At 30.6% G+C, this 13144-nt stretch overlaps 1 protein-coding gene across 6 annotated transcripts in view; it reads right to left on the bottom strand.

Annotated features, from left to right (window-relative positions):
* LOC138694481 (cytotoxic granule associated RNA binding protein TIA1-like) overlaps positions 1 to 13144 on the bottom strand; it is a 1343307-nt gene that overhangs the window by 28997 nt on the left and 1301166 nt on the right. For 3 of the 6 annotated variants that reach the window (XM_069818236.1, XM_069818240.1, XM_069818242.1), the window contains exon 8: positions 11596 to 11746. In XM_069818236.1, the coding sequence (XP_069674337.1) occupies positions 11596 to 11746 (151 nt within the window). Of the gene's footprint in view, positions 1 to 11589; positions 11747 to 13144 lie in introns of those variants that run through there. The other 3 variants (XM_069818239.1, XM_069818241.1, XM_069818243.1) reach the window with 2 other exon arrangements.

Below are 13144 nucleotides of genomic sequence, written 5' to 3'. Positions count from 1 at the left end.
CTAAAATAATAATAATAATAATAATAATAATAATAAATAAGTATGACGATTATGAATATGTTGTTTAATTGTTCCGTTAAATTAAAAGAAAAATAGAAAGCAAATATCGCAACGATTACGTATATTTTGTAAATTGGTCTGTTAAACTGAAAAAAGAAAATAATAATAATAATAATAATAATAATAATATTATTATTATTATTATTATTATTATTATTATTATTATTATTATTATTATAAATATCACAACGATTACAAACATTTTGCATAATTGGTACTGTAAATTGAAAGAAAAAAATAATAGGACCTAATATAATAATTACGAACATTTTGTGTAATTGGTCCTTAATTAAAAAGACAAAAGCAAATTGAATATAATAAAATTTATAAACAGTTTGTATAATTGATTTTTAAATTGAGAGACAAATAGAAATAAAACAAGACATCCTGTATAATTACTTCGTTAAAATGAAACAAAAAAGGAAATAAATATCAAACGATTACGAACATTTTGTACTCTATAATTGGTCCGTTAGATTGAAAGGGAGAAAGAAAATAAATATCATAATGATTACGAAATTTAAAAAAAAAATGGTCCGTTAAACTTAAAGAAAAAAGAAAGAAAGAAAAAGAAAAGTAAGAAAGAAATATCGTAACGAGTTATTTGAGTTATAAGCATTTCGCGAAGAAAAGATGTCTGTTGCACGAGATGTAGAAGAAATCCTCTCTTCTCTATTGACCAACAATTCGTTATTTAGAATGAAAATACTGCAAAGAAAATTTCAGAATTGTTGGTACAAAATTAGGTGCCCTAGTAAAAACAAAGTTATATCATCTATTCACATTGTAATTCTACGTTAGATGTCTAGCTAGCAAGGTAAGTTATCTATGACATTATTTCATTAGGGACAATACGTTACCATAGTGATTTGTACTGCGGCAGAGATAAGGAGATTGCAATGTTCCCCTCTTGCTATTTCAGAAGTTTCCTGTTTTTTATACCGAAACAGTGGGCGTTTAATAATTATTTTATTTTTGAGTGAGAAATACGTATTATATAAGGAAAAATCTCTTGAAAACAATTGCTTATAACTGAAATGATAATATTTTAATAATAATAATAATAATAATAATAATAATAATAATAATAATAATAACAATAATAATAATAATTACTCCCGTAAAAATAAAGTATCAACCAGCCCTTAAATTACGTCTCTTTTAGTGTTCCTTCATCTTGTTCCATCTTTCCTATATATTAGCTACAGTATCTATTTGGCTTCAAATGTAACTTTTTAGAATTGCCATTCTATCCAGATTTTTCACCACATTTTCACTTTAATCTAATTTAAAAATAAATATGAGGTAGTTTTCGAAAACTGTGAAATCAGGCTAGATAATAAACCTTTACTTGGACTAGCTCACTATGTGATCGAACTTTGAGCTGTTCCAGCATACATAAAATGGTTTTTTCCTGTAGTAATTTTTGTAAATCACTTATTTGCACATTTATTTTGGTTTTTAATGCTTACAGAAGTGATCATTTACTTTGTGATGTCAGGAGGTTTACTATCCTTCGTCCGAATTCCTTCTCCTTACTATAGTGAGGACACACTCACTGTTTCTGTAACATTTATATTGTGTTGTAAATAACAAAATAAGTTATTTCACGATCCAGCTATAGTTCAGATACCGGTAACTGAAAACTAAGGGATCGCATTTACTCAAGTTGATAGACCTAGTGTAAAAACGGTTTTATAACTTCTTTTCTATGAGCATTTCAATTCTCCTTTTACAAACATAATTTCACGATCCTTCCATAATTTATATTTCATATTATCTCTGACAATGAGTAACAAATGCAGTGTAAGTTAAATGCTAAATTAATTCAAATATTTTATCACTTTTCAAATCTTGCAGTCAATTTCAATTTGAAAGAATTATTATCAGGTAATATTGATTGTTAGTTATGTAATTCATTATAGATAAATAATTTTATTTCTGTTAATTATATCTGTCATTCAAAATATCTTTGATTACTCAATGTGTAGAATAAAACAGTCAAATGTTAATTATACGTGATTTGTATCTTTTATATTTTCATATAACGACCCGCTGTGTGAATATGAGCGCTTTATATAACAAATACTGATATTATAAAAAAATAAAATAGTGTTATTTTTCAAAAACTGAGATATAAATAAATATATATTAGTAATAATCAATTTTATAACGAAGAATTGTGAAGAATGAAAAAAAAAAATTATACAGGATATATCTCAAAATTATACTTATAAGCCATCCAGCTTCAATGTGAGAGGTACTTAAACAGAATTTTGTTGAATAATAATAATAATGTTACTGGCGATGTGTACTGTGTAATAAAAAAGTTACATTTTGATAAATATTTTATTAGTAACATGTACAGGGTTATTCACAAAGTTCTCCCCGGTTTATGGAAGTGATTCCTATGCTTATTTGAAACAAAAGTGTAAATAAATTAATGGGATCACATTCATAATTACGGAGTTACAACACATTTTCGAAACGCGTCATAGTGAATGGAGCGCTAGGCATATTTGTTGCCACAACTACATGCACGTTGTTCATAGTCGCTAGTTGTATCAGGATAAAGTGCAAACACGCGAAGAGTTGCTTCAACGTGTGAAGCTGCGAAATGCTACACCTGCGGTTCACACCCGTGCGGATCGTTGCCTTGAGATTCAGGGAGGCATTTTCCAAAATGTGATTTAAATCCACTCTATATGAAAGAGACTGAATGAATTGTTTGTATTTTTATTTTTTTTTTGTGCGTATTTGTTAGTGAAATCCTGAAATAAAAGTTATTTTCTGCCGTTTTCAAATTGCCGTAACTCCGTAATTATGAATGTGATCCATTAATTTATTTACATTTCTTTTTTGAATAATCTCAGGAATCACATCAATAAACCAGGAGAGAACTTCGTGAACCACCCTGTGAATAAAATATAGTTTTAAACTATGCTAATTACTCTTCCGTTCAAGAACAATTTATGTGTAGGCCTATTTGTAGAACATTGAAAAATTGAAAATGAATTAACATACGGAGTTTGCTTTAGAGAAATGGCTTAAATTTTAGGATTATTACAAACAACAGGTTCCGAATATGATAGCTACGACATTCTGTCTAATGCAACCATGGGATGAACATTAAAAGCAAAATTTTTTATTACAGTACCTACAATGCAAAAATAGGAGTAGTGCCTAATAGACCCGGATTTAACATGGGCCAAGAATAGGAAACTTTATCTGGAGCTCATTAAAGGAGGCATCTTTTACGTGCCGGAAATTTCCAAAGGACTCTGGCTTTATTTACCTTACTTACGGAGGAAGAAAAACTAGAGAGGATACACTTAAAAATCCACCACCATCATCAATCAGATTTGAGCGTCTCATCTAGTAAAAAGTATGGCAGCCATCAGAACACAGAGCAAAACTTGTTTTGACCGAAAGATTTACATGTGAAAATATGACATTTGAAAGAAAAATTTATGACAACGGTGACTTTTGTACATATTTAGTGTCGATCCATTTTAAGTGACAATCGTCTATTAGATTTAATTTAATTTTTACTATGAGCACTTACGATGTTGTAATGAAACATAAAATATGTTATGAAAATTATGACACGGGAAAGTATTCATATAAAGCGCCGAAAAAAAAACGTTAATCGCTATACGTAACGCTATGATTATTTTTATATGGACAAAATATCTGCATATTTTCTTGTACTATCCTGTTAGCGTACAACTAATTTTGTATCTCAAGGATATTACCTGAGAATTGGAAAACTAAAGGGAAAAGTATATGAACTGTTATAAATGTATTTAACATTCTACGTGATACATGGAAGGAATCTTTGAAGGAGGAATAATATTTAATATATTGAACTCGTTTTAGGCTAAAATTCATTGTAATTCTGCTTTAATTTTTGAAATCTAATTCTAAGTTTTACAGCCTACTGAAAATACATCGACGAAACTTTCTCTTTATTCAGAAAGGAGTACGAACATTAGCGGAGTTTTAATTATTATTCTTTCAACTTTCTACAGGACCACATTTTCCTTCTATTTCTTAACAACATTCAAACTCGAGACAAAGTGAGGCGGGAGGACCGAGAGTGAATGGGGTTGGTGAAACGAATACCCTGCCTCACAAGTGCCACTTTCTACACCGCACTTGTACGTAATTGGGCCTTCATGCCAGAAGGCGCGAGGGTGTAATGGCAACCATCGTGCAGGAAATTATGTGAAGATCTTATCTCCATGCAATTATAACACTTGAAAAATTGAAATACAGCGAGCCTATATGAGACTACGTGAAGTGCAATAATTTACAACTGTCTCAAATTATTACTGCAGGTAAGATATGCGAGTAAAGTTGAATGCACTATTTGTGCTACTCTTAATAAAAAATTGAAATATCTTCTAAAATGTTTAATTTTCAATTTTTATTCCAATATATATATTTTAGAGATATAGGGCAAACTTGGCTAATTTCGTGACATGGTTAATTTCGTGGTATTTCTTTTTAAATTTTCCACGAAATTATACCAGCGACAGATGTAACTTTGACGGTATGATATAAATGGCAGAAGATGTACTATAACATAAATTTTGCTCACTGCGCTCTTACAGTGACGTGAGCGGATGTTTTGGAAATTACTTGAAGAGATGTGAGATCTATAGCTTTGAATTTGTGAGTGAATACACCATGCGATTTCCTTTGTTAAAAGAACACTTTTTTACTGTGTTTTGTGGTCCAAATTGTTTTCAATGATAAGTACTGATATTGTATACTTACTGGTGAAAAATATATGCCTATCAATGCACTGATTATGTAACAGAGCCTTATCTTGGGAGATTATTTTCTTAGTGCTTTTCTCATTCCACGAAGCCATTTATTTGTCTTCAAATTTTTTCACTCTCTAGTGGGAAAAAATCAAATGCGTGAAAAGTAAAATATTTGTGTGTGTTCATAGCTTCTCTGATATACTGTGCATGTCGAGAATATTGCAGATGAAGTTAATCAAATGTGGAAAGAAATACAATATAAATTATATGACATAGACTGATCGTGTCTTAAACAAATGAAAACTGCGCAGAGAAAGCTCGCCTTTTTCTTGGAAAGTCGACGAAAATCAGAAGGGATCAAAGCAGCAGTCACTGAGAATGACATTTTCAGCCTCTCAAATGAGTTAAAAGAGGTAGACAACGAAACAGCAACATCTACAGCAGCATAACAAAGAAGATCTGTGCTTAAAGAAAAGCCTAATGATAAGCGTAATGATTTGTTTGGACCTCGCTCAAGAAATTTCGAGGACGTCAGGGATGGTGAAAAATGCATCAGTTGTGATCAGTGATATCATGAAATGTGTCAAGACCTTTCAAAATACCGAAATAACTTTAATTGTCTGGGTTGTAGGTATGAATCTGACTCAGGAATTTAAAGTTTTATTGAATATGCCTAAATATTTTGAATTTAGGGACTATCACGAAAATACCCTTGTAGTATCACGAAATTATAACAACCATTCTAGAGTGATAATTTTTTTTGTTTATCTGTTTTGCATGTTTGTAAATATTGTATAAATTTATTTAAGGTAAAAATGTCGACATGTAACTTCCTGAAATCTAAAAATGTACGTACGTTAGAAATACTATATATTTTTAAAATTTGAATCTTGTTTTTGCACCAAAACTTTATTATCACGAAATTATTTAAATCTGCCACATTGTTGATAACCAAATATAAAACTAATGATTTCGTATATTTATTGTATAAAACATTTTCCTCTGTTAATTAAAACTATGACGGTAATTTAACTTAATGTCTAGTTTCGGGTTGCGTGTTTCCGGTTTCTTCGTTTGGTGCTTTAGTGGTGGGTGTGTTTATGATCGGTAGTGTAGTGTCAACAGGATATCTTCAACACACAATTAAATTTCAGAACGTACACCCTCGCTAGGAATCTGAAGATGGCTGGGATCAGTTCGAAACTGGTCATTAACCAAAGTAAATTTCCATCACACTTTCAATTAAGAGAGGAAAGTTGTTTATGTAAAAAATTTTCCAAATTTGTAGTAATAAAAGTGTTAGAAGTCTGTACTTAAGGTGTAAAAATATAAAAGACATATTTGACGGATTTCTGAGGAATTAATGGCTTGTGAAACAGATATAAATGTTCATATCGAAATTAAGTTAATGCTAACACGTTCTCAAGAACATAAATTGAATAATAACACAGCTTTCACATAAGTGCATGCAAACAGGAGTAAAATCTTGTAGGAACTATACTTTGGTTGGTACTAATTTTAGTCTATTATGAAGAAATAACTGATTTTTAAATGTTTGAACTATAACCAATATATATATATATATATATATATATATATATATATATATATATATATATATATATATAATAAGTATTACATGCAAATTAAACTTATAGAAGAATCTACATGTTTACTTATACGAGTATATTTTTTTTTATAAAAAATATATCCTTCGAATTGATAAATCTTCAGAATCTTATCAATTTCTGCTATTTTATCTTGTCTTGATTTATGAAACATAATATGTTATTACTGGTAGCCTATAGCTGTAACAGTGCAAAGGTACTTTAATTGGTTATTTAACTGCACTGTATCAACTACTAGGTTATTAAATGTTGTTAGAATTGGTGATAGCGAGATTATATTTGGCGAGATGAGGAAAATGATTCGACTTCTGATTACCTGACATTTGTCTTATAGTAAGATAAATCTCGGAAAGCAGGTTATTAATCGAATCGAATCTACATCCCAGCGCAGTTCCGTATTATTAGGCAAACATATCTCCTACCTAAACTACGCTGTTATTATAAAACTAGCCGTACCCGTGCGTTCCGCTGCACCCGTTAGAAATAAATATAAAGTAATTACATAATTAAAATAGGACATTTGATCCAGGGAACATTCGTGTTTGATAGAAGGATAAATCGTTTAATATGTTACTTAATTTAAATTGCATCCAAATAATTAAAATGCGATCATTTTGGTCCAGAGACACTCATTTGGTGCAATGACAATTCCTTTAACATGTTTCTTAATTTTTATTACATGCAACCATAGCTTAATGAAGATTGACATCATTCAGATTTAATGTGTATATTTTATTTCACTTGTTATAGGTTTCCATTGAATTATGGTAATAACTTAATTTTAACCCTTGTTTTCTACGTATTCAGTAAATGGCGCTTGGCCCACTATGGTTCTGAACCCTTCAAATAACTTAAATTATATTATATTATATTATATTATATTATATTATATTATATTATATTATATTATATTATATTATATTATATTATATTATATTATATTATATTATATCAGAGGTTACTGTAATAACATTATAGCATTATGTCCATCTAGAGAAACTACACTTTCCAATGGTGAAATAGTAATTAATTATACAAATCGGTTAATTTAGCTTCCGATATTACTTCATACAAACACAGAAACATTCTCTGTAGGCTATATTTCATAGCTTTCGATTGTTTCTGTCCAAGGCCCCTTATAGACGAAGTCATTTGTTTTTTAATTCATTACACGGCCTTAGATGGCAGTTATTTTAATTTTAAAACTAACTTATCTCATTAAATATCAGTCCTATCAAAATTTTTCAAGGAATAAAACTTATTGCAAATTAGTTTTAAAGAAACTTTTGTTATGTAACATTTTTCACAAAAATCAATAATACGCGAGATATTTCGATTTATTTAATTCAGGCCCCCTTATAACCCCCCTTTTAAATGATGTATTTTGAATGCCATATAGCCTAAAATCTAAGTTACAACGAACTTAATTTATATTCAAATTTTCATCGAAATCCGTCCAGCCATTATCGCGTGAAAATGGTAACAAACATACAGACAGACAGACAGACATACAAACAAAAATTTCAAAAAAGCGATTTTCGGTTTCAGGGTGGTTAATTATTTATGTTAGGACCAATTATTTTTGGAAAATCGAAAATTACCAGAAAAATTTCGGCTACAGATTTATTATTAGTATAGATGTTAAAATGTTTTATACTGATATGGGCTGAGAAAATCATATTTGTAGTAACTTCAGTATGAAAATAAGTAAATAATTCACTTAAAATCACAGTGATGATATATTGATAAACTTAATTTTATATTACATTGCATTTTATAATATTCTAACGATGATTTTATGAAAATTAAATTTTGTATAGCATATCCATTACTATTATTGTAGTTCAAACTATCAGTCACTATAGCATTTAGGGCTCATTTGTTTATTTAATACCAAAATTCGGGCAATGAGCGAGAGTATGATGTTTATTTTCATGTCCGTACTAACATTCTGACGACACATAATGAAAAAAGGGAATAACAGTTGGAGAATCATAATCTTGACATCAAACCAAATGGTGCTTACATAAATGAACACAAATTAACAAAAATAAGCAACTTAATCAAATCTCCATGGAGTAGTAGCGTACCTAATCATATCTCATAAAGATCGAAGCATTCAACCCAACGTGCAATAATTTCGTCTTCGAAACTATAAAAATATTGTTGATTAACTCTTTTAAGAAAACAGAAAAAGGAACAGAAGTTTGAAACTTTTCCCGATGAGTAAAATAATTACTTAACTACAATTATTTTACTATTAAACTTTTCATTGGAGTTCCATTTCAGTTATCTTGCAACAGATCATATAAAATGTATAATACTTTATTTATTTCATTTCAGATAAATAAGACACGCCAAGTTTCAACGGTTAGGCATAGTAACTTTCTTCAGTGACTATAAACCCACATAATATTTGAATCAATACTATTAAACTGTAACGTAGTTAGTGAAATACTGTTACATTTCTTATATTTGTATTCTTTTCATTAGTATTTCATTATTGAGTTGCTTTTTAAAAATCTAATCAACCTACGTAAGATTGTTCAATGCACCTCTTGGAGGAAGAAGGACTGCACTTTCGTTCAACTATTAGTACAAAAATTTCCCAACGACGAGTATAGACTCAATATAATTTTAAATCATAATTTTACACTTCAGTAATTCACTAAATTGAGACTACATTCCTTTAATGATTCAGTATTTATAGGGATTCCAATTTAAATGTGAAAACATAGGAAAACTCTAAAAATCTGATATGACATTCCAACTAGAGTCGTGCACAACCGGTTACGAAACCAGAAATGATATATTGCTACTGAACGCCTGACGCTATAGGCAGTTGCTATGCGAAGCTCTTCCGTCTCGCGGAGTGGTCCAATATTCGGTTTAACGAATGTCCAATTCTTTCTCAGGTGGATCATGAAAGACAGATAATATTGAGCCATTCAGAAGTTCCAAGAATCATTGCAAGGAAGCGATTATCATCGTGTACCTTTCAATTGATATTTCCTACTTTCTCCCCATTGATTGATTCATTCATTCATTAATCCAGGTATTGCAACAGCACACATCATGAAGCTACATTCATTAGAGCTTGAGAGTGCTTTTATTTTTGTTAATAACTTTTTATCTCCTTAAAATGATTTATTAGTCAAATAATAATACATTTACTTAATCAAAAGACATAGGCTATATTAACAACTACTCTTTTAGAGGTTGCCTTTGCTTTTCGAGTTTAAATTATGAACGTTGCAGTAATAAGTGTATACTTATTTGCTCTTTTATTTTGTAAGTAATTGTAATTTACTGTAGGCCTATTCTTGTATGTGTTAACATGTCAGAGTTCATCTATGCATTACGCTTATTTCCTTTGTTGTTACTAGTGTCCATTAGTTGATTTATATATTAGCTATGAAGATAAATGTACCAAAGTGTCCAATCAATTATAGGCTTATTTCAAGCTAACACTTTTTTTAATTAGGAAAAGTAAATTTCCTTCAATTGTTACTCTATTTGTGTAGTTAGAAAATGTTATTAGTGTTCCTGTATGGTGAAGTGCGCCTGGTGTTCTGTCTAGCCAGCAAGACATTAGATGCAATCGCTTGAAAGTCGGATATTCGTTAGGATGTTCAACCTCGCCGGTTGTTCTCCGATCGGTCGAATATAAACCGGTTCTAAGCGCTGTTCTGCAGTTCTCTGTTTCCAACTCACATGCAAGCATATCATTGTAAGTTACCAATGTCATCAATACAGACGAAGTTGAGCCCATATCGCAAAAACAATATAAAGCTAGCAGAGAAATTCCTCATTTATGTACCGCTGACCATTATTATTGTTTAGTCTAGAACAACGAACTCAAAATACGAGAAGAACTTAATTTTTGGAAAATAAACATGCGATTTTATTGTAGGCCTACATTACGGACTAATAATGAAAACGCAGATGTCAAGCTCTAATTGAATAATTGCAACACTTGGACAAATAAATTTAAACGTCATACATTACATATGTTATTGTTGCTCAACGAAATTAAAACATCAATTAACTGCGAAAAAAGTATTTTACATACCACAATTTTCTTAGAAAATAAAGTAACTTTAAATGTTGAATAGCCTATAATAAAATTAATGATTTAGAGCAAATATTATTTAACAAAACATTTGTAAAAGGATTAATCATATTATTCCGAGTAGCCTACAATCTTCTTGCATCCAAGCATTCATAAGAATTATTAACTAAATAAAATAAACCAAAGAAATATAAATATGTTTTTTTTTTTTTTGTAGAAAGTTATATTTAGTTTAGTACAGGAATAGTATGTATTATTACTATGTTCTATTTTTACCTAATTTTTACATTACATATATGCATAAATTTTCTTATAAATATCGCTGTAACTTATGACAGCCGAAGATAAGAATAAATTGAAGAGGGATGAAAAATGTTTCACAAAATGATAGACTAGAATTATTAATATTTGGAATTTATCATACGACCTATTAAAAAATACGTTTTGAGAGTCTTTATTTCTTCCGAACAATTTGTTTTTTATCTAACGGCGGGTACTCGTCATTCACCCACATTAAGTCAGTTATGTAGACCGATTTATCGTCGTTGCTCAGAGTGCGTCATACAGCCCTCAATTTTAAGTGGTTAAATAGGCCTATATTCTTGACTATGGAAGATTTATTGAATGCAAAATTTCTTTTAATCCATATTTACAATACAATATTAACTTTACTATTTACACAAAAAACATAACTATTCGTCACATATCGAACTTTTGTAAATTTGTATTTCCGCTTTGATTTGACAAAAAAAAAATGCAAAATTAAGAAAAGGACTTGCCGCTCTTTATATAATATATAAAGAATTTAGTGCTGAATGACCTAACCGATTACACCATCACATCCTGCCTAACACATACCACAGTCTCTCCAATATAACAGTTGTCATGCTGTGTACAACCTGCTAAATATAAATCCTGTTAATATAGAAATGCACCCAATAATAAACAAAGCAAAAAGTAATTAATAAACAATTTGCTAAATTACATCATCAGCCCAGGACGAGTCAATCAATTCTACTGGTTGTAAGAAGAATGAAATCGAAAGGAGGAGCAACGACTATACCTGAAACTGTTGCATTGGGTAGGCCATCATTCCTCCGGGTTGCTGCATAGCCGCCCCTTGCGCCGCTGCTGCCATCTGCTGGGCGGCAGCCGGGATCTGGGGCTGGCCGGGCATCCCCTGCCAAGCGGCTGGAAGCTGCATCCCCATCCTGCTGATGTGTCCCACCAACAAACACAGTTCATCAAGACACAGTCACTAGATTGGAACAACTAGATTGGCAGCAATCATTTCTAAAATATAAATTACTGTTACATATGTCGATGTCAAACTCTGGACAGATTGAGGAGATAAAAAATCTAACACTCAAAATGCCCAGTTTCGACACATACTTGTTTTTCTTGATCCCTAGGGATATTTCTGTTTAGAATTCCAAATCCATGTTAGATGTTAATCGATAATTCTTTATATTGAGCATAGTAGAAATAATAAAATATAAAAAAGTCTATAGTGTTGGTGATTCTAACATAATTTTGCATCCATTCAGACGTATAAAACTGAAAATTGGTCGTGGTGAAATATAGACAATTCATACTATTAGTGATTTTGACGTAACTTTGCATTCATCCACATGCAAAGCTGAAAACAGTGCGTGAGAGATTTGGTGAAATATAAAAAATTCCTACCATTATTGATTTTTAAGTAACTTTGCATCCATCTAACGCAAAAACTGAAAAATAGGGTGTGAGAAAGTTGGTGAAATATAAAAGAATTCCTATTATCATTGATTTTGACGTTACTCTGCATCCACCCAAACGCGTAAAGCTATAGTTTCTGTAATTTTTACGTAATTACCCATTCAAATTCAAAAACCTGAAAATTGGGCCAAAAGAGATGGTGAAATAGAATAAATTCTTTATAGACCTATCTGTTATTTTGATGTAACTTTGTTCCACTCCAAATCTACCAACCTGAAAATAGGGCCCTGGATAAAAAATGAAATAAAAGAAACACCCAGTGTGTCATTTTGATGTAAATTTGCACCCAACCAAACGTATACACCTGAAAACAAGGCCCAGAAGAAATGAAGGAAAATAAGAAATCCCCAGTGTCCTTGATTGTGATATAACTCAATACCAATTCAAATGCATAAGCTTGAAAATGACGCCCAGAAAAATGTATATAAGATATTTTTAAGAAACCATAGTGTCTGCTAGTTTGACACAACCTTGTACACGTCCAAACGCATAATCCTGAAAATGAGAGGAGGAGAAATAACAAAATATAAAAAGTCCCCAGTGTCTGTGATTTCATCGTAATTTTGTAGACATTTAAAGTAATTAGTTTGAAAACTATGAGGAGACAAAGTGATAAAATAACTTAGTGTTGTATTAGATAACTAAATGAGTATTTTAAAGATAAACATTGCTGCGATAGACTATTACAATCATAATTGAGTTCCGAATGCAGACGCTGTTTTCACATTTATGTGAGATTGTTTAATTGAGTGCCATTTATCAAGATAGGAATAATCAAAACGTGTCATGAATCTTGTTAACATTGTATACAGCTGAAATATTAGTAATGAAAAATTATAACCCCCTAATATTGA

The sequence above is a fragment of the Periplaneta americana genome, chromosome 2 (assembly GCF_040183065.1).
Source record: "Periplaneta americana isolate PAMFEO1 chromosome 2, P.americana_PAMFEO1_priV1, whole genome shotgun sequence".
Classification (NCBI taxonomy): domain Eukaryota; kingdom Metazoa; phylum Arthropoda; class Insecta; order Blattodea; family Blattidae; genus Periplaneta; species Periplaneta americana.
Note: the sequence above shows the minus strand (reverse complement) of the source record. Positions and strands in the feature narration are given on the sequence as shown.